We start from the raw sequence: 23,173 nt of genomic DNA on the forward strand, positions 1-23,173 counted from the left end.
CCCACCCTAATGTATATCACACTGCTGTATATTCACTATACAATTACGATACTATGTATTACTTTGTACATTGTATTAAGCAAATACATTTTTATACTATTTGTTATTATACATTGTACCGTTGACCGTCGTGTGAAAGATACTAAGAGGAAGAAACAAAATATGTCAATTCAGCGGAGCAAAGAATCCATTCCCTGCGGAGAATACAATGCCAGTGAGTGGAACGCGATCTGAAAGTCACCGTAAACGTGAACACAATCAGTTAAGATCCGAAATGGTTTATTACGTCCTTCCAATGATTGCTAAGCCAGAATCCATCTTCTCGGTTGAATTTGTCTCTGTGTTTGTATATGTGGATCGCCTCATGAACGAATCTCTCATGGTAGCCAGATGGCTTGCAGAGAACCTCTGTCTTGGAGAAGTCAATATCATGTGAGCCCACTGAATTGTAACAGTGATCTGCCACGGCTGAGGAGTTTGTCCTACCGTGTTTCAAGTCTGCTTTATGTTCACGGATGCGGTCCGAGACATGTCGTTTGGTTTCTCCAATGTGTATTGCGGGCGAAAGCGACCTTCCGGATGTGACGTCACGAGGAGGCAGAGCCAGGTGACGTGGGTGAAAGGTTGGGGTCCTTAAGTGGGTAAACCGGAAAGAGAAGTCAGTCGGGTTGTGAATGGAAAAGGGTGAGGCCACGAGGGCGAACGAGAGGAGGGGGGCACCGCCGGCCAGCGGGAGCCGACCCCAGAGTACAGCCAGGAAGGCTGTGTGTTAGAGGCAGCGGTGTGGCTGCAGAGAGTCGCAGGAGCGACGAAGAGAGAGGAGAGTACAGCCAGGAAGGCTGTGTGTTAGAGGCAGCGGTGTGGCTGCAGAGAGTCGCAGGAGCGACGAAGAGAGAGAGAGACAGCACGAGGCTGTCAGCGCTGCGGAGTGAGCAGCAGCGATTACAGCCAAGGGGGCTGAGAGTGAGTAACAGCAGCGGAGCTGCTGTGGGGGCTACAGGAGCGACAGAGGCCAACAGAGGGGCTGCTGGTGGAGAAGAGAAAGACATCGGAGTCGGCACTGTGGGGACTGAGCAAAGAAGAGACAGCCGTGTGGGTAATACAGTACGGACCAAATAAAGGACACTGAGCCAGAGATCGTAGTCAAGTCTTTTATTACAAATGTAACTGCTACCACAGAGGCAACTTAGTTTGTAAACTCCAGGGTCACCTTATGTCTGGAACCACATCTTTTACAGACGGTACCAGTACCCTGGTACCGTCTGTAACAAACTAACGAGGTGAATGGGCGTGGAGCCAAAAGGGCAGTATGGGAAGGCCGGATCTGACGATCTGGAAGTGTAGGAGTCAGGGTCACGTGGGGGAGAGGATATAAGTGGGAGCCCGGAAGAGATCGGGGTCAGTTGTTGGAGTGAAGAAGCGGGACCACGTTGGGTGGCTGCCGCGCCATCAGCCACGTGGCTGATGGGGCTTCGGCACACCGTCGGCTAGCGGTGTGCGGAGCGGGACGGAGCGACTGACGGGAGAGCGCGTGCGGGGCGCATGCGAGAAGGAGCTGACGGAAGAGCACGTGCGGGGCGCGCGCAAGGAGGAGCTAACGGAGGAGCGTGCGCGGCACGCAAGAGGAGCGTGCACGGCATGCAAGAGGAGCATGCGCGGCACGCGAGAGGAGACGCTGGTCCCTTGTCAAGACCAGCGGGGTGTGAGGAAGAGTGAAGGAGCTGAGGAGGAAGCGGGTGCTGGCCGCGCGCAAAACGACGCTGATCCGCGGAGGAGACCAGTGGGGTGCAGAGAAATAACTTGAATAAGAGACCACGGAGACCAGCAGTGCCTGACGGAGTCTTTTATTACACTGGAGTCAGAAGTGGACTTTTTCAAGGCAAAATAACGTCAAGGAAGATGGCCGAGAACTTGAAAAAGCGTAACCTACTTGTTACGTCTTCCGACGATGAAGAGACGGCCGCCGGCACACGTCCTCCAGTGACCACGTGGCAGGCCGCTGCCATCTTGAACATCGCGGTGGAGAGGCGGCCGTATGCTGCCATCTCGGAGGCGCCGCGTGGTGTGTATCCTGCTGCTGAGCAGCTGTTTTGCGGGAAGGAGCCGCAAAGAGTGGACGCCGACGCTGCTTCACCACCTTCAACGAGAGTGCGCCGGAGCCACGGGGGAAGCCGCCGTTGCTGCTGCTGCCTGGGCGGGAGGACCCCCGTCCTGGCTCGTGTGCGAGACACCGGAGCAGTCGGGGGAGAACGCCGCGCTCACCGTCCGAGTTCTTCGAGGCATCTCAAGTCACCACCCTGCCGTCCTCTGCTCGCCGCAGCCCCGGGCGAGTCGTGACGATATGCACCCGACCCTAACACACCTCACCCATCTTGCGTGTGCCGGGGTGCGATTGTTTGTTATGGCTCGAGATTGCGGAGCGCGGTTCGGGCTGTGTGTGTGTGTTGAGGATGGACGCGCTGTCTGCTTGTGTTTGCTCTGTGTCAAACAGTGTTTATGCGTTGCTGCATGGGGAATGTTATCTTGATGGCGAAGTTAATTATTAATTCGGTTGCGTCGAGTGTCCCGAGCCGTTACCATCCCGTGGGTTGCCGTGTGCGACGTGTTTATTTTGATGACTTTTTTGCTGCAAGGTACGACAGGGTTAACGGTGTGTTGTCTGCCTGCAGCTCTGCTTGCGATTGTCATAATGTACGACCTGTATGGAACTTTGCTGCTTGTGATCGCGATATGCTGACTGCACGTACTGTATAGACTGTCTTTCTGTACAGATACGGAGTGCGGTGCATTGTTATGACCATTGGGTTCGGGATTGTTATTAGTTATGCGTACCTGTTCGGAAAATGGTAAATTCGTTGGGGGACCCTAATTTTTGGTTGTATGGGTGTTCGTGCACACGAGATTGCATGTGTGTTCATAGGAAATTGCGATTGTTGAGGGATGGGGGCGTTGTTGGTGGCTCTGCCGTCAAGGGTGCGTTGGAGCCATGAATTGCCGCCAAGTTGCGTCGCTCTTTCCGTTGATTGTGTGCGGCCAGGGGTTGCATTGCGAGTTGGTGTGTATGAACAATGTGTCTTGGTCAACCATGGGTTGAAAATTCCCCCGATACGACTGCTGTGCGCAGCGAGCTGCGGCGATGCGTCGTATTGTTGGGGGTTGTTAACACGTGACAGGGGATGTGTGTTGTGGCCCCCAGCGGGGGGTGGCTGGGATGCACGCACGGGAAAAACTGCCGAATTGGTCGCACGTTGGGCCGCCATTTTGGCTAGCGCGGGAAATCGCGGAGATGCGCTGGGTGCATGTGGCCGCTATTTTGAGCGCACGTAGGAAACCTCGGTGGGGCGCTTCGCGCATGCCACCGCCATTTTGAGTATACACGTCGGGCCACGGGGATGCGGTTATGGATCTCATCCCTTGACTCTCGTGTTGCGCTCTAACTTGTGTGCGTGCATTACGTTTTGTGCGTAATGCTGGCGTGTTGGCGCCCGTCGGGGTAACAGGAGCATAGTGGCCCGTGTTTGACTAAGGGGGGGGGGGGGCGTGTCATTGCACCAGCATTTTGGGACTGAGATGCTGGCTGGGTTCTATTCTGGGGCAAATATTTCACCAGTATACACCTGACTTTGTTGAGTGGGTGATGCACGAGTTGTGGTCACATCGGGCTATGGCCGATGGCTGACCTGACAGCCCGGAGGCGAGACACTCCGTGGTATGTCTCAAACTTATGGGCCGTGTGCTCATATGGCTCGGGGAGTCGGGGTTCCGTCGTGCGGTGGCAGACTGTTTAACCTGGTGGGCTGGAGGCTCACGGAATTCAGGAGTAGGGGTTCCGTTACGTTGCAGCGAACGGTGAGACCTGGCTAGCATGGGGCAGAGATTCCCCTTGCGGGTCCTCCAGCGGGAAGGGCCACGGACTTGTTCCGCTCTGGGTTATAACGGTATTGAATATATAGGGGAACTAGTCTTGCAGATCCTATTCGGGGATATGGATATTGTGGGGGTTCAAGTAAATCGAATATGGCCTAGGTTAGCGGAATGCAACGGGTCTGGGGTGATTGCTAGGACGGCAGTGAGGACACATGCTGGACAGCGGGTTCAGCCTATTGGTGATAGTAAGCCTAAGTTGTTCAGAATGCGTGTTGGGGAGTGCGACTCTATATCGTCAAGATATTGGCTAGGGAACATTGCCCCGTGGGGGTTCGATGGGGTCTGCCCTTGCCAAGGGATGAACCTTCCCTTGTCTGTAAAGCGTCAGACTATAAGATGCTGGGGTGTGTCCATTGGTAATGGGATAGTACGGGATGGGGCTTGGCTGAGTCGTTGCGATGTGCTATTGTATCGTCTCCGAAATTGCACTGGTCGAGTAGATGGGCAGTGGACGTTGCTGTGGTTGGACGACCACGGTGCGGGCGAAGGCAGGTTAAATGTTGCCGCTGGGGAGCGTTGCTCACTCCACGCGAGGGTGTGCGGCCAGGGGCTGTGTTGAGAGTGACAGTGGGTAGATGCTGTGTACGTGAGATGTCTGTGCTGGTCCTCAAGGGAGGACTGCTGATGGGCAAGAGCAGGACATTTTTTGTTGTCACGTGTAAATAATATTTTTTTGTTCAAATGTAGATACTGGGGCATCCATCGCGTCGATTTTTGTGTATTTATTGGGTTTCTCCTTACGCCGGGCGAATTACGATCATCTCCACTACCCTGGGGCCGGGTGGCTGTCGTATATGACATGCGGATGTGCGTTTCGTGGTGCTGTGCCTCAGGGGGTTGGGTTCTCCTCCTCGTCACAGATCTTCGGCGCCTGCCACACTGGGTGTCACCGGTTGTGCTAACCGGATGTGGACTTGAAGGGGGAGTGGAGCACCTGTTCATCACTCCTGCTCTACCAGTTGTTCTCTGAAGTTGGACTTGAGCCAGGCGGATGGACCAGCAACACGGACACGCTCTAAGACACCACATTCCTGATTTATGCACGTCTGCCGTTCTTGCGTGTTGGTTACCATAGTTGTGCATTGCCTTCCATTCCTTAATTCTTCTTGCTTGTTGCACGGTTCCGTACCGGATCCTATTCCCTTCCCTTTCATTAATTGTGTTTGTCGTTGTACTCTCCGTTGTGTCTGGGGTGATTCCTGATTGTGATGCCGTCGCTCGCATTATTTTATACTATTGCAGCCGGGACAGCTGGCTTTTTCATCAGGGGGGGGGGGGGGGTGGTCATGTAATGCGAGCGTAAATGGGGTTGCTGCTGGGCTCTGGCCCCATCACACGACCGGGGTATTGGGGGGCATGTGGGGGGGGGGGGGCGCTGTTCACCTCGGCTCCAACGGGAAGTGAGGTGAATGGAGGTGGAGCCAGCAGGGCAGTATGGGAAGGCCGGATCTGACGATCCGGAAGGGGAGGAGTCAGGGTCACGTGGGGGAGAGGAGATAAGTGGGAGCCCGGAAGAGATCGGGGTCAGTTGTTGGAGTGAAGAAGCGGGACCACATTGGGTGGCCGCCGCGCCATCAGCCACGTGGCTGATGGGGCTTCGGCACACCGTCGGCCAGCGGTGTGCGGATCGGGGAGGAGCGGAGCAGGGAGGAGGGGAGCGACTGACGGGAGAGCACGTGCGGGGCGCGTGCGAGAAGGAGCTGACGGAAGAGCACGTGTGGGGCGCACGCGAGGAGGAACTAACGGAGGAGCGTGCGCGGCACGCGAGAGAAGCATGCGCGGAAAGCGAGAGGAGACGCTGGTCCCTTGTCAGGACCACCAGGGTGTGAGTAAGAGTGGAGGAGCTGAGGAGGAAGCGCGTGCGGGGCGCGCGCGAGATGATGTTGGTCCGCGGAGGAGACCAGCGGGGTGCGGAGAAATAACTTTAGTAAAAGACCAACGGAGACCAGCAGTGCCTGACGGAGTCTTTTATTACATGAACACAAAGGTTCAAAGAGCATCTGCGGAAACTATTGTAGTTTTTTTTGACATTTTTGCTGGCAAGATTCTTGCACGGATTCTTCTGAATCCCACTGTAGCTTTCTTGTTCAACTGACTACTATGCACATGGTTTTGGGAACCAGAGATCTTCAGGAAGTATGCCGCCATAAATTGATCAACATAATCCAATCCCATATTGGCATCACTGGCAGGATCAGTGTCAATGGCAAATAGGGTGAAGTAATGGTGCGTTCTTTGCTTCCAGCTTTTTCGGTCTAGACTTCACTGTGATGCTTGAAGAAGCACTATGTGCCTCTTCTGATGATGTCTCCATATGCCACCGAAAAAGGTCTTTGATCGTGTGAACACAAACGTCATTGAAGCAATTATTCAGGAGCCGTTTTATGCTGTTAAGTGTGCACTTACGGCGCACTTGAAAACATTACTTAAAGTATTTAAAATGATGTGCTAAAGCAGCTTGAAACGTCTAAAAACCCAGCTACGTCCTCGATACAAATGTAGTGGTGGTGTTGACGTGCGCCGACTGTGACAGTGATGGATCACGGGGCGGCGCGAGGTGCGGGGTTGGGCACGCGTTGTGGGCGTGGTGTGGACGCGCGCGCCGGGAGTGACAGATGACGGGGCGGCGCGGCGTGGGTGCTGAGGCACGCTGAGATGTGGGAAAACAGGATCGTAGCCAGCGCCCAGTGATTGGTCGAATAGGATGGGTGCTCGCAGCGACGTCCGCAGGTGGGGTATAAAGGGGGACGCGCGAGAGCACTCGGGGAGAAGTTACCCAGTTGAAGACCAGAAGACGGAGCTGAAGACCTAGTGCCCCGAGACCCCTAGTCCCGCCGTCCTTGTGGGGACCGGGGCCCTGTGTGGCTCGGAGGCGAGACTGTGGGACCCAGGGTCCGACGCCCACGTGGGTCGGGCTGGGGACCCACAGTCAAGACGGACACCCCGGGCAGGGAGTGTCCCGAGTAGCTCAGGGGCGTTAGTCGCCGAGTAGCTAAGTGGGTGTTGGTCACCCGAGTAGCTCAGTGGGCGTTAGTCGCCGAGTAGCTAAGTGGGTGTTGGTCACCCGAGTAGCGCAGTGGGCGTTAGTCGCCAGGGTAGCTAAGTGGGTGTTTGTCACCCGAGATACTAAGTGGGTGTTTGTCACCCGAGATACTAAGTGGGTGGTTGTCACCCGAGATACAAAGTAGGTGTTAGTCACCTGTGAACGAGTTTGGAAAAATAAAGAGTGTGTTACCCGTGAAGTCGTCTCCCGCCGAGTTACTACATTACAACTGGCGTCAGAAGTAAACCTGTCTTCAAGAAGTATGGACACGAGGAAGACTACCCGTACCCACGAGCGAGGTCGGGACGACGACGGCGTACCGGGGACACCAACCTCGGGAGGAGAGGACGAGGAGTTGCCGCCGATGCAGCACTTCGCGGTGATGGCCGACGCTCCACTCGCCTCCGACACCAGCCTCCAAGACGCACACTCCCGGTTGGTGGAGTTGCTACTCGCCGCCGCCGCTGTCTTGGCGGACATCTCCGTTCCGGCGAGCGGAAAAACGGCTGCGGGGTTGGTGGAGAAAGCGACGTTGGAGGGATCCCGCCAAAAGGCGCTTCGCGCCAAAAGTCTGGAAGTTGCCGCCGTTTTTGAGGGGCCGCCATCGATTGGCGGGAAACACGGACACCACGTGGCCGGAGACCTCCGCTCAGCGCAGCCCACGTCATCAGCGCGCGCCGGAGCTCTCCATTTTGCGCCTGACAACCGAGCCGACATTTTACACAACTACAGCGGAGCGCGGGAAAATCTCTCCGACGTCGACGACGATCGGGTCCTCCAGCAAAGATTGCCCGCGCTGTCGGCGTTCAAGGCGGATGGGGGCGACTGGGGAGCCTTCCAACGAAGGTTCCTCGCTCATCAGGAGATGTCGGGGTGGTCCGACACCACTGCCCTGCGTGCGTTGCCAGCGATGCTCGACGACGACGCGCTTGCAGCCTTCACATCTGCTGCAAGGTCGTCCCGCTCTACGCTCCAGGCCGCACTACACCTGATGGCGAAGATGTTCGGACCGCCCTCCACGTGTCGCCACCAGTTCTACGATCGGCGGAAGGTGGCTGGAGAAACGACGCTCGCCTATCGCACGGCACTGCTCGCCTTGGCGGACGCAGCTTTTCCCCGCATGGATAAGGAGGGGAAGGACGCCATGGTGACGGAGCAGCTGCTGGCGTTGGCCCACGAGTTGGGGGTCCCCATCAATGTGGCGGACGAGATGGATATCTGCTCCCTGGCGATCGCCACGAGCATTCACGCGTACGAGGTCCTCAAACGCAAGCCGGGGGTCGTCTGCAAATGGGCGGGGAACGCGGCACTGGCCGCCACGATCGCCGAACCTCAGCCAGCTGCGGATCAGGAGCAGGCCTTCGCTGCATCGCGTCCGGGGGAGTGGAGAACGGGAGGTCGTTCGCCCACACGTTCATCCCGCAAGCTAGAGCAACCGAAACCTACGACGTCCCTCGTCGTCTGCTACAACTGCGGCCTTCGGGGTCACATCGCAGCCGGGTGCCGGGCCCCGCGTCAGCGTGCCACAGGACCACGTCGGGACGACGACCAGGCCCACAAGTCATCCCAACAATACCCGGCAAGTCGCGGCACCTCACACGTTCGGTCCACAAACACGGCACATTCGGGTCGCCGCTTGGCGGTGGGGGGTTCGCGGCTGGGTGCCGGGGGTTCACTTCGGCGAGGGGGGTCCGTACACGGCCCGCAAGCAGTCGAGTGGTCCGAATTGGCTCACAGGATAGTGGCTGCGTCGGCCGGGTCGTCCGTGGTGACGGGGTTTATTGACGGGGTTGAGGTCCGGGTGCTGGTGGACACGGGTGCGTCGACCACTATCATCTCGGACCTTATTTATAACATTCTTCCCGTCCAAAGTAGACCCCTTCTGCCAGTAGACGTGCCATTTTATGCGGCGAATGGGGGATCCCTGGGGATCATCGGCCAGATTCGGGCGACTATTTGCATTGGTGACATCAAATTGGCGGGCCCTATTTTTGTATCATCATCGCTGGCCGTTCCCTGTTTGCTAGGTACGGACTTTTTGTCCAAAATGCCCATCAAAATTCTCATAGATCAGGCCTGCATTGAGCTTCCGTCAGGTCGGCGGGTTTCGTTCTTGACGAGCCCTACCAAAATACGCACGGTTTGTGCGACGGTGCAGGCGCTGGCAACTTACACTGTACGGGTGCCCCCGGGATCACAAATGTTGGTACCCCTTCGGTTGAGGAAACCACTCGAGGTGGGTGCGGAGGCACAGGGGGTGCTGTTGGGGCCGTCTAACAGGGCCAGAAGGGGCCTCGACTTAGCGGTTGCTCAGACCATGGTGAGAGGGGACAGTGAGCCGTTCGTAATGGTCCTGAATACGGGGTCGCGGCCGGCCGTAATTGCGCAGGGAACGGTGCTGGCTCACGCCGCGCCGCTACCCGTTGAGGAACGGCTCGTGGCTCAAGCAGATTTCACTGTCGAGTCGCATCCTCCAAGTGATGAGGGGACAGAGTGGTTGGACTCGTTGTGTGCCGGTTCTGCTAACTTGTCCAAAGTGCAATTGGGAGCATTGAGGGGTTTGCTACTCGAGTTTGCTGACGTGTTCAGCAAACATAAATACGATATCGGCTGCACGGACCTGTTGCGCCACCACATAGTTACAGGGGACGCGGCCCCTATTCGTCAGAATCCCTTCCGGCTCAGCCCAGCCGAGAAGGAGCATGTGCAATCGGCGGTTAATGATATGTTGGCGGCCGATATCATTTCGCCCTCTTCTAGTCCGTGGGGTGCTCCTATTGTCCTAGTTAAAAAACAGGACGGGTCCTTGCGGTTTTGTGTCGATTTCCGCCGCTTAAACAAAATCTCGATGGCGGATGCGTATCCGCTCCCCAGGATGGATGAGTCGCTGGTTGCCTTGGCGGGAGCACAGTTTTTTTCCACACTCGATCTGCTTTCCGGATTTTGGCAATTGCCACTCGATAACGAGTCTAAACCTAAAACCGCTTTCCGGACACCTGGTGGCCTATTTGAATTCAACCGTTTGCCCATGGGCTTACATTCCGCTCCCGCCACGTTCCAGAGACTCATGGAATTGGTTTTGTCGGGCCTCCAATGGGATACCTGTTTGATTTATCTCGACGATATCATCGTCTTCAGTCGGACTTTTGAGGAGCACCTCCAGCGACTGAGAGCGGTTTTCCTCAGGATGCGTTCCGCTAAGCTTAAATTTAAACCGGCTAAATGTTTTCTGCTTCGGGAATCGGTCAGGTATTTGGGCCATATCGTGAGTCGTTCAGGGATCTCGACGGACCCTGCTAAGACGCACTGCGTCAGCTCATGGCCAATGCCAACCTCGGTCACGGAGGTTCGCAGTTTTATTGGTTTCGCCTCCTATTACCGTCGTTTTGTCAAGCAGTTTGCCACCATAGCCAGGCCCCTGCACGCTTTGACGGCTAAGGGTGTGCGGTTTCACTGGGGGGCGGAAGAAGAGGCTGCGTTCTGCTCCCTTCGTGACGCCTTGGTGCAGGCTCCCCCCTTGTGTTACCCCGATTTCACACAACCGTTTTTGCTGGACACAGATGCCAGCAACACGGGTATCGGGGGGGTGCTCTCACAGGTGGTCGGGGGGGTTGAACGGGTGGTCGCCTACGGTAGTAGAGTTCTTTCCTCCGCCAAACAACGCTATTGCGTGACTCGTCGTGAATTGTTAGCGATTGTGTTTTTTACACAGCAATTCAGGCCGTATCTTTACGGCCGTCATTTTACGGTCCGTACGGACCATGCGGCTCTACAATACGCTATCCGCGTGGCACAGCCATCGGGCCAATTGTCCCGATGGTTGGAGGTCCTTCAGGACTACCAATTCACGACGATTTACCGCAAGGGATTGCGACACTCAAATGCGGACGCCTTGTCGCGGTTGCCACCGTGCACGGACTGCACATGTTTGTTGGGATCGGCGCGGTGCAAACCCCCGGTCGCCGACACCCCGGGAGTTGCGCTCGCCGCCACTGACACCCCGGGAGTCGACGCCCCCACGGGGAGGGATTCGCTGTTGTCGTTGCCCCTCATTGAGTGGGGCCGTCTCCAAATGTCCGACAGCTCCCTACTTGCGCTACGTCGAAAAGTTGGCGCTCCCGAGGTAGGGGATGCGCGGGTCGGTTCCTGGGTGTGCAGACAGTGCCTTTTGATGAGGTGGGACAACATGTCCCGGCGTCACATGCTCGTTGTGCCTGTTGCTATGCGGGGTAGGGTCGTTCTGGCAGCTCATGAACGGCTCATGCATCTGGGTTTTCACAAAACGCTCGCCCTAATCCAGCGAGACTATTATTGGCCGGGGATGGGTAACGACGTGGCGAATATTCTTAAGGGATGCGTAGGGTGCGCCAAAAGAAAACCGCCACCATTGGCAGCTAATCCACCGCTGCAATCCATTCAAGTTTCGCGCATAAACGAATTAGTTGCGTTGGACATCTTGGGGCCCTTTCCTGCTACACCGAGGGGAAATAAGTTCCTGCTGGTTGGCGTAGAATACTTCACCCGATGGCCCATGGCATGGCCACTCGCCAACCAGTCGGCTGCAGCGGTGGCGGACGCCTTCGTCCAGGGCTATGTTTTGGACAAGGGCGCCCCCGAACGCTTGCTGACGGATCAAGGAAAGAATTTTTCGAGCGTTTTGTTGCGCGAGGTGTGCAACCTGTTGGGTACAAAGAAAGTGCGTACTTCCCCCTACCACCCGCAGACTGACGGGATGGTTGAGCGTCTGAACAGGACGATTACGTCTATGTTGTGCCAACAGGTCTGCGACGATCAGGTTGATTGGGACTTACAGGTGCCGGGGGTACTCGCGGCCTATCGAATGGCCCCTCATGCGGCGACGGGGTTTTCCCCATTTTTTCTTATGTATGGGCGGGAGGCCGATCCGGCCATGGACGTCCAACTGGGGATTTCCCAGCCACGTGCAAAATCAAAATTGGCAGACCACATCAAATTTAATATCGCCAAATTGACTGAAGCGCGGGAGGCGGCGAGGTTGAATTCGCGGTCTCGGCAAATCGCGAACGAGAGATTGCATGGGCGGAGGGTGCATACGCATGATTGGAAACCAGGCGATAAGGCCTGGCTGCATTGTCCACATGCACCATTGGCTACGTCCCCCAAATTGTTGAGACCTTGGAGGGGACCGGTGGAAATTGTGCGGGTTGCACGACCCCAGAGTATACAGATTAAATGGGAAAATCGCCGTTGGTACGTGCACCCCTCCCGACTGAAGCCCTATGCGGCACCGTGTGACCCCGTTCTGTGCCGTAACGACCGGGCGTGTGATGTGACCGTCGACTCGGGGAGGGAGGTGTCGCAGGCGGATCCTCACGTGTCTCCACCTGACCCACCCCCAGGTGCCTCGGGCTTGACGGCTGCTGACCGTCGGGAGCCTGAACCCCGCGGCACGCACGGGTCCTCGATGCCTGGCCGATGTCTTCCTGAACCGCCGGCACCACCGGACGTTCAACCGCGTCTGGTGCCGTACGACGGACCGGCAAGGCGGACTCGGGCTAAGGCACAACAATTTTCATGAAGACGTTTTTTTTCGACACCGAGCTCGCCCGGTGTTCCCCTCTGCCGGGGTAATGTCCCGTTGTAGGGACGCTCAGAAAGAATGGGACGCTGCACGAGTCGAGAGAAAAAAAAAAAGAAAAAAAAAATTTCCATTTATTTTTCTTGCTGCATACACATTGCTATTGTCACTCGCCAGATTGTATATATTGTTCTGTTGTCGCGGTGGCATTGGTTGATGGTTGCGGATGGTAGTGTTCGCGTTGTGTTGGGTTGTTACGTTAGTTGTTGTTCTTGTTGTTGTGTTGTGTTACGGGGCACACAGGGGGGTTTGTATATTTTTATAGCAGCCGGGTCGGCTGCGAGCTATGTGGTAGGGGGTGATGTAGTGGTGGTGTTGACGTGCGCCGACTGTGACAGTGATGGATCACGGGGCGGCGCGAGGTGCGGGGTTGGGCACGCGTTGTGGGTGTGGTGTGGACGCGCGCGCCGGGAGTGACAGATGACGGGGCGGCGCGGCGTGGGTGCTGAGGCACGCTGAGATGTGGGAAAACAGGATCGTAGCCAGCGCCCAGTGATTGGTCGAATAGGATGGGTGCTCGCAGCGACGTCCGCAGGTGGGGTATAAAGGGGGACACGCGAGAGCACTCGGGGAGAAGTTACCCAGTTGAAGACCAGAAGACGGAGCTGAAGACCTAGTGCCCCGAGACCCCTAGTCCCGCCGTCCTTGTGGGGACCGGGGCCCTGTGTGGCTCGGAGGCGAGACTGTGGGACCCAGGGTCCGACGCCCACGTGGGTCGGGCTGGGGACCCACAGTCAAGACGGACACCCCGGGCAGGGAGTGTCCCGAGTAGCTCAGGGGCGTTAGTCGCCGAGTAGCTAAGTGGGTGTTGGTCACCCGAGTAGCTCAGTGGGCGTTAGTCGCCGAGTAGCTAAGTGGGTGTTGGTCACCCGAGTAGCGCAGTGGGCGTTAGTCGCCAGGGTAGCTAAGTGGGTGTTTGTCACCCGAGATACTAAGTGGGTGGTTGTCACCCGAGATACAAAGTAGGTGTTAGTCACCTGTGAACGAGTTTGGAAAAATAAAGAGTGTGTTACCCGTGAAGTCGTCTCCCGCCGAGTTACTACATTACACAAAGACAATGCGCTGAGAATTGAATTTTCCAAACAATTCGCGTCACCGTGGACTTGCAGGAGAGTGTGTACACCCCGAGTGTTGATGTTCTGTCTCGCCTATATAGCTTTATGTTAAATTGTTGTCTCACCGTGTTCTTGATTTCTGTTGCTCATGCTTGTTTTTTCTAATATACACGACAACAGCATTCTGGTCTTGTGTACACCCTCCTCATCCATAACACCACACCTGCTGCACTGCACATGATTCCACTCCTTTACAGCATCCAATGTGGAAGTGCTGTCTATTGGTCTCTAGAGCCAAGTGAAGACCCACCACAACTGGCATTTATTGCCATCATCCAGGAACCTAAGGGACAGGAGATAGATGATTTTCAAAAGGCTCTAAATTAATATCACTAAATTAAAATACCATAGATTAGCTATGAGGACTAACCGTTGTATTTCATGACCATATATTTCATTTAGACTATTGTACACAGTGTTAGTGAGCATATATGAAGGACGAAATTGAGGTCCATGGAGTGGTGTGGTCAGAACCATGTCCCCCTGCCTTTGTCTCTCAAATTATGTTCATACTGCACCAAGTACTAATTCAAGTTTGGGTTGACACTGTCGTACGGAATCAAACTCAGGAGCCAAGTTCAGAGGGCATTGAAATAACTGCCATGTCACTACTCAACCTACCGCTGATGTAACAATCATAATAGAGGGGTTGTACATTTTCCATGTGTTGTCTTCCAGGGAGATGAACACCATGACATGTGGATTTTTGTCATGGCTGTCCTGATGAGCACCACGCTGGTGTGGAACATCATGGGGGTCCTTGATCATAACAGCTTCGAGCAACTCAAGTATCCTTCTCATTTGTTGAACAAACTTTGTTTATGTCTATATATGCGTTTATAAATAATACAATTGCTTACCCATAACAACATCATGGAGTGACTCTTTGAAGAGTGTTGGGAGTTTAAATCCTCCTTTGGGGTTTACTCAGTCCATCATTCTTGTGCGGTATATAAAGTTAATACCACTTTGTGATGAAGTCAACAGTGGGTTGTCCGATATTCATCCCTGGAATAGGAATGTGGGACTTTAACCACAGGGTGTAATCATGACATGAGCACCACCTCAATGCTCATTTTAGCAGGGAATCATATTTGTCTAAGGGACACTGCACGGATCTCAGAACAAAACTATGCTAAGATGACTGGGCTGAGACATAAATAGACAGAAAAAGGCATGGCTATAAATAACAGACGAGACTTCAGTACATTTAATTTTCCTGCCAATTTTGCCAATAATTAAAAATATTTTCTCAGCAAATTTCATAGTTTTTTATTTATTTTGTAGTAACCTACATAACAAAGTAAAATGTAAATACATTTTAGTATTACTGTACATTGTGCAATATGCATCGCTAAATTTACGTAAGGTGTTTGTGAAGGGAGTCCATCTGCGGTGATCTTTGGGTAAGGACGTTATTATAAATTCTACACAGCACCACATACGCACTTGGTAGCCATCCTTCTCTCTAGGAGCCCCGAGCAGTATAATACACTACCGGTTAGTACCCGGCGTTGCCCGGGCGATAAAGGCAGACACACATGTAGTTACACACGCAAATCCATTGATACACACACATAGAGTTACACGCACAAATGGACTCACACATATACATGTAGGACTCGTACTCGGGTTGTCTTTCTCGTTCCGTTTATTTGCTCTTTAAAGTCCACACCTTCTCCTCATCACCGCTCCGTGTCTCCCCGTTCGCTCCGCCACGCCATTCACCATCAACGGCGCTCTATGTCTCTCCGTTCTCTCTCCTGCTCTCCCAGAGTCCGTCACTCCGCTGCTACCCTACTCTGTATCTCTTCGATGCACTGCTACCACTGCTACCACTCACTCTACGTCCTCTTACTACCGTACTCTGTCGTATCTCTGTCCACTGCTACCGTTATCATATCTTCTCCACTTACTCCTGCTCCTCGCTATACCGGGCACCATCACTCCAACTCCTATCCAGACTCCAGCTCTAACGAAGACTCCCGTCTCTCTCTTGTGCTGTGCCTTTTATCCCCGTATCAATTAGTCCCTATTAATTATCTCACCCCACGCTTTACCCCTCGCCCCCAGGCCCCCAGCCTCACGTGGCCTTGTTATTCCCGCCTGAGCGACGCCAGTCATTAAGCACTCACCCTCTTAGCCAATCACCGGCCTGTGTCCTCGGTTACCCCTAACACCTGTCACCCATCTTAACGACGTCCTTCTCACGCCCGACAACAACAACCTTGTCCTCAAATACCCCCTACTGTACACTGCTCGCTTGCATAGCAACAGACCCACAGAACGCGTGGCGCGGCATATTCCAAGTCCTACATATACATAGACTGAACAACAACAACCGTCATTCGCCACTAAGTGGCGGTGACGTCATGACAACGCTTGTGCCAGGCTATGTGCACCTTGAGGCCACGTGAAGTGTCGAACGCCCGCTGGCAGGAGGTCACGGGGCAAACCTAGATGGCAAAGGTCGACTGACTGAGACGACTGGCTGATGCACCACCTGTGACCCCTACTGTAGCAACTTTATGTGCTTTAGCCACCCGGCGCTCCTCTCGTTGTTGTGAGCGTCGCTCCTCTGCCCTCCGTTGTTGTTGGAGGGTGACTGCCTCCAACTGGCCAGTAGCGTCCTTCAGGAGCCTCCTCCACAGAGGCCGATCTTGACACGGCTGGTACCAGTTATCCGCAAGTGGACTCAGCTCCAAGTCCTCCTGTAGCACATCACTCCATGTCTTCTCCAGCCCGTGCCGCGCCCGTTTAGCCCCCTTGATCCGGCCGAACAAAAGCTGTTTAGGCATGCGGTGGCTGGCCATGCGGGCTACATGACTCAGGAAACGCAGCCTTGCCTGCCGTAGGTCACCGATGGGACTTTGTCCCCATCTTTCAAGGATTTGTGAGCTCCTCACACAATGCAGCCTGGTTAAACCCAGGATGGATCGTAGACAGGCCATCCTAAATGTTTCTAACTGGCGAAAATGTTCCATTAGGGGGGTCCAAGTTTCGCAAGCGTTGAGAAGGGAGGGAATGACCGTGGCCGAGAAGACCTGAAGCTTCGTATGGAGTGATAGACCAGGTAGCTTCCACACAGCGTTATGCAGCCAATGCAAATATAATGCAGCTCGACTGATTCGGAGTGAGACCTTTGCTGTTAAACCGGAGCCGGTCATTAGCACACTGGCAAGGTATGGGAAACTCTCCACTGTCTCCACAACTGCCCCATCACCAATTGGGAGTTGTGGGGGTGGAGTATCCGATGGTACAAAATAGCCAGGCAGGTGCTTAGTTTTGGTGGGGCTGATGGTAAGGCCCCCACCTCTTGGTGGCAAGCTCCAGGTTCAGCAGCAGCACCTCGAACTCTTCCTCCGAGTGAGTAGCAATTAGCAGATCATCGGCATACATAACGTGGTTGAGCAATAGGGTGCCATCCCTTGACCGCACCCGGGCATCGATCAGCCTCCCATTGTATCTGTAGCAGATGGGAATTCTTCCGGTACAGGCATTGAAGGCTTGACGAACTACGTGGTCCAAATATATATAAAATAATGTGGGAGCCAGAGGACATCCCTGTTGCACCCCAAGGTGTAAAGGAAATGGCTCTGACTCATGGCCACGTAGTTAGACGCGGGGCCGCTCACCATCATGAAGGTCCTTAAGGATTGTAATCAGTGGGTCAGGGACTCGGAAAGCATGAAGAGCAACCCAGAGGCCAGGCCTACCGATGGTATCATAGGCCTTGAGCAGGTCAATAAAGCACACGCATGGACTAAGATGCCCATATGGACCTACAGACACGCAAAGAAATGGAGTTACACTGACTAACATGGAGGCATGCAGACACAGCGACTAACACACGCACATGGACTGAGACACACACACATATATCGACTCACACACACAAACACATCGACTTACAGACACACACACACATATGGACTCACACACACATAGACATGCACTTGAGATACACACACATGGAGTTACACACACATATATGGATGTACACACATACAGCGACTCACACACACACACACACCGACTCACACACAGCAATACGTGGACTCACACACACATTGACGTAAACACACATATGTATTTACACACACACATGGACTTAAACGCACACAAATGGATTGACACGCACACTTGGACTGACACACACACATAAACACTTTGATATACACACACACATGGGGCGTTGTCCGTTAGAAAAAGACAGACACACACATGGAGTTAAAGACACGCATGGCTCTACACGCACACACATATGGACTCAAAGACACACACATTGACGGGCACAGCAATCCCCGATGATGGCACAGCTATCAGTATGGCAGTACTACGTATGAGGAAATAGCGTCACGTGAGCGATGGAAACAATATAAATTTATAGAAGAAATAATCAGAAAGCACAGACTGGCAGTAGACCGTTGCAGCGTCATAAAGGACAGCAAAAAAAGGGAAAAATGAGCAACCTAAAAATCCAAAAGGAGTTTTGTGTACTCAAACATAATTATTGTAACATGTCAACTTGTTTCATAATGGTAAACAATGAAACCTGAGTTGTTATCTGCACACAATATCTGGCAAGGGATTTGTTTAATAATAATAAGCAATGAACGTGATTAATGATCTGCACACAAACATTATTATTGTAATGTTTGTGAACTAATGTGCTTAACAATAGTAAACAATGGACTTGAGTTGTTAGCGTAAGAAGCAAGGAACTTTGTACTTACCATAGCTATGTTGAGGCCTTGTGCCATGCGTAGCCCCCGTCCTGGCCTACATTGGCGAGGCGGCGGAGTTGGCACATTGCCAGGCTAGGGGCTGGGCCGCTACCCCCCCACCCCCAGCATCCCCCGCGCGTGCAAGAATAATGGTATGTAAGCACTAAAATATTATTATCTACGGAGTCTGTACTATAAATTGGACGCATCGTGTTAGGGGGGGGGGTCGAAGAGGACATGACACTGTGAAGGAATATCCGCAGCGTTATGTGTGTATGTGTTGGCTGTAAAACGCGTAAAAGGAAATGTCCCCGTGAGCTCGAGCTAACGCGCATCACTTGGCAGGGTCTGCCCCCCCACGCAATTGGCGTCACTTGGTAGGGTCGATGGCGCGCAATAAGCAAATAATTAATAATAGAAACGGCACAAATGTGTTAATTAAACTACTTTAAAGTTTACGGATGGGAAAACGGAATAGTTTAACACGTAGGCTTTCGCGACCAATATTATTCATAATCAACGTTTTTGGGTTTAGATCGCGTTATTTATACTGATTGACCGTGTCGGGTGGTGGAGGGTTACGACACATTTATAAATAACGCGATCTAAACCCAAAAACGTTGATTATGGAAACGGAATAGCCTATTCCCACCGCGGGGCTTGAGGCATGCCGCCTGTATTTTTTTTTCTACGTGAGGCCCACCGTCCGAGAGCCAAATCCCCCGCAAGCGCGAGCGTGTGGAGACTTTTATATATAAGATTAATAAATAAGCCTGGGAAGTTGGAATCAATGTAGATATGAGCAAAGCCAAAGTCTCATCCAACAAGTCTGCTAAACCAATGGCGATATGTCAAAGGGATAAAACAACAAAGCAGAGCCGAGAATGGGTATCTTGGACAGCTGTTGGATGTGACCAGTATAACATGATGGAATAAAGTGGACAGCAGGTTGAAGTGCTTTTGAAAAGCTGAACTTGATTATGATAGCAACAAAGCAATGTACCAAAGGAAGAACATATTTAATCAGAAGGTACAACCCTGCTTTGACACATGGTTCAGAAATATGGTCATTAACTAAACTTATAGAACAAAAACTAAAAGTGTGCAATCAAACTTGGAGAGACTCATGCTTGGAATTGCATGGAGAGACAGAAAGAGGAACACGTGGATTAGATAATACACATTCAAAGTGTTATCAACATTAAGTGGGCTTTGGCAGGACACATTGGTAGATGTATCTAAAATTGCACGCCTATGTTGAACTTCTTTTGTACCATGCATAGCTAACTGTGCACAAAACGTGGTGGTGGATTGGGTTGGCCTTCATCTAGCAGTGTAGATATCGTGAACGATGATGAACTGTGTTAAAGTCTCACTGAAATTAAACCAACATTATGGAAACTAATACCTGTAGTGTGCATTGTATAAATGGCTAGCATGGATTAAGGCGATGATTTAAGAGCTGTTTCTTAACTATATCTTCTTGCAGCTTTATAACCAACATCACTGAGCATGTGCAGACAAAAAATACACAACCAGAAAATGAACAGGAATTGGAAGTTAATGACTACTTCCCAAATTTCATCGTGTGCATACGGGACTTCACACTGGAACTTGTGCTAAATGAAACGCGCTGCACAGCTGATGAGTACATGGAGCACTCCCTGAATCCGCCAAAAAACGAGGAACTGAGAAAGCAGCGAGAAAAGCTATGCACCTACTTGAAGGTAAGAAATGTTAACCATATATAGCGTTGGAAATGTCAGTAATGATCTCCAGAAGTTCGCAGCCCAGAACTTATTCTAGAATCACTTTCAGACCTTACACACAATATGACATGTTGCTGTCTTGTAAAATGTGGCAGATGGGAGTCAATATTTTTTTCTATTACCGAATTCTTTTACACTGTAATGTAAGCTTAAAATATAAACCCGAACAAGCCATTTCATGTTTTATTTGAATCATACGTTTCATCCATTACAGAGACAATGTATGTTTAGTTTTAAAAAGTTTTTTTTTTTATGCCCGTTTGGTTATTGCTATTATTTGATTTAAAGTTACTGTTCATTTCTGTTGCCAAAAAAAATGTTTAATGCTTTTAAATATGTATTCGCTTTTGTGCCGAATATATATTTTTTCATCATCTGGGACATTTCCATACGTAATAACGCTCTGCTCATGTTACGTTTGCTCTGTTGTAGAAAAAAATGGCACGTTTGTGGCATGTAGTTGTAAATAATGTATTTGCACTTTTTTGTCCTTTTCACAGAATCGCAAGTGTTTTGTGTTCCAGAGACCTGTGGATGAGGATAATTTAAAAAATCTGGAAAATGTGGCTGATGATAAACTTAGACCTTCATTTTTAGACGCTGCAAAAGAATTCAAAGAGTATGTGCTGCAAACATCTACCGTGAAGCAAATTAACAGCATAACCCTGACTGGCCCCTGTGAGTTGTAATCACGCAACATTTTTTATTAATTTGCATATAATGCATTCATATTTTTTTACGTCAAGTTTGACGTAAAGTTCAGACGTTCACACATTACATAAAAGTCCCCTATTACCCATTACTTGTGTTGTCTATGACAGCTGTAGGCATAGGCGAATTTTGACTTTCATATTTAGGGAGGCAGTGGGATTTAGAACATGTTTATCTCTGCTTTTTACATTGTGTATCATTACCTTGTCTTTGCGATCGTAAAACAGCATTTAAATCTACACACGAGCACTTTTTTATAATCAGTAGGCCAGGTTTGCTACCTGGCCAGGAGAATGATAGGGGAAACACTGGAATCTACTAAAAATGGGTAGTTCTAGCTACCGAATTTACAGCTTGTTACTAGCTATAGCTAGTGTACAGTGTTAGACTGTACTTGAAATCACAAATATAGTTTACGTTCATTGGTCCCTATACACAGGACTCATGTTCTAAATTTGCGTTGTGAATAGGAACCATTATTTCATCACCCTTATTTTTTTGTTGTAACCTCATTATTTGACATGTTTTCCAGCTTTCACTCATCAACATTTGCAAAAAACATTATTAGATCAATGAAACGATGCCGCTTCAAGGCCTTACGTCCTAGTTTATCGTCCTACTGCACGGCTCATCATAGATTATCACTGACACTTGAGTGTTCACTCTCATCATGTAGGCTACTGTGGAATTTGAATAAGAATGCGGTTGCATATTTTGCATCACTATATGAAATTACCGCGGAATGGAAGCGCAGTTGGGTTCCGGTTCGCACTGTACCTCACATTAGGAATCGTGGCTGTATATAATTAATTTATTATTAACCTTCATTGTAAACTACTGAAAATAAATGCATCAAGGTGTCCAGTTTTGAGTGGTGATGCCTCCCCGTGCCCCCCCCCCTCCCGCCAATTGCCCGTAAAAACTTCTATTATCTGTGGGTTCAATTATTCCTATTATCCAAGATCATCGTTTCCATGGATAACAGGAGTTGCATGGAAAAAGTATTCTTTCATCTCCGGCCAATCTACACTTTTTTTTTTAATATATTACAAATATAAGGGGCTATAATTAAATCAACTGCATGGGCAGCACTCTTATTAATCATGACATAACAGAGACAGAAAAAACATGCTAGTTACACAAAGATAGAAACACACACAATGACCAGGATACACACAGACACTGAGATACACACAAAGACAGGGACACAACTACAATTTCCATTCGCCACATTATGTGTCGAAAGCTTGATGGCAAGAGGTCACCTATGGTACCATACCTAGGTACCATAGGTTGACTGACTGAGATGACCAGCAGATGCACCATCTTTGCCCCTTACTGTGCCAACTTGCTGTATTTTAGCCACCTGGCACTCCACTTCGTTGTTGAAAGCGTCGCTCCTCTGACCTCCGTTGTTGTTGTTGTTGGAGAGCAAATTCCTCCAATTGGCCAGTAGCATCCTTCATGAACCTCCTCCACAGAGGCTGATATTGAAACCGCTGGTATCAGTAATTGACAAGTCCACTCAGCTCCATATCCTCTCATACCACATCATTCCATCTCTTCTCTAGCCCATGCCCTGCCCGTTTAGCTACTTCTATCCGGCCGAGCAAAATCAGTTTGGGCATGCAGTGGCTGGGCATGCCGGCTCCATGACAAGCCAATGCAGCATTGCCTGCCGTAGGACCTCACTAATGTTACTGTGTCTAGATCCTTATAGGATGTGTGAGCTCCTCACACAAATACAGCCTGGTTAAACCAAGATTTGATCATAAGCAGGCCAGCCTGAACGTTTCTAACCGGCGAAGATGTCCAATTTGGGGGGTCCACGTTTTGCAATCAAAGAGAAGGTAGGGCAGGACTGTGGCTGAGATAACTCACAGCTTCGTGTAAAACGACAGACCAAGTAGATTCCACACAGCATTATGCAGCTGATGAAAAGATAATGCCGCTCGACTGATTTGGAGTGAGACCTTTGCTGGCAAACTAGAACCGGTCATGAGCACACTGCCCAGATTTGGAAACCTCTCCAATCTCTCCACAACTGCCCCTTCACCAAAAGACATTTGACAGGGTGGAGTTTTTAATGACACAAAATACCCAGGCAGGTGTTTAGTTTTGGTGGGGCTTATAGTAAGGCCCCACCTCTTAGTAGCGCGCTCCAAGTCAAGCAGCAGTGACTTAAACTCCTATTTGTGAACAGTGGTCACCAGATCAGCATACATAACATGGTTGATCAATAGGGAGCCATCCCTTGACCGTAC

At 51.5% G+C, this 23,173-nt stretch overlaps 1 protein-coding gene across 9 annotated transcripts in view; it reads left to right on the top strand.

Moving 5' to 3' along the window:
* LOC144737861 (guanylate-binding protein 1-like) overlaps positions 1 to 23,173 on the top strand; it is a 237,702-nt gene that overhangs the window by 45,388 nt on the left and 169,141 nt on the right. For 6 of the 9 annotated variants that reach the window (XM_078620735.1, XM_078620731.1, XM_078620733.1 and 3 more), the window contains exons 3-6: positions 140 to 214; positions 14,381 to 14,490; positions 19,919 to 20,156; positions 20,699 to 20,876. In XM_078620735.1, coding sequence (XP_078476861.1) covers positions 140 to 214; positions 14,381 to 14,490; positions 19,919 to 20,156; positions 20,699 to 20,876 — 601 coding nt within the window. The remainder of the gene's footprint in view (positions 1 to 139; positions 215 to 14,380; positions 14,491 to 19,918; positions 20,157 to 20,698; positions 20,877 to 23,173) is intronic. The other 3 variants (XM_078620732.1, XM_078620738.1, XM_078620740.1) reach the window with 1 other exon arrangement.

Source organism: Lampetra planeri, chromosome 74 (genome assembly GCF_965212315.1).
Source record: "Lampetra planeri chromosome 74, kcLamPlan1.2.h2, whole genome shotgun sequence".
NCBI classification, from domain to species: Eukaryota; Metazoa; Chordata; class Hyperoartia; order Petromyzontiformes; family Petromyzontidae; genus Lampetra; species Lampetra planeri.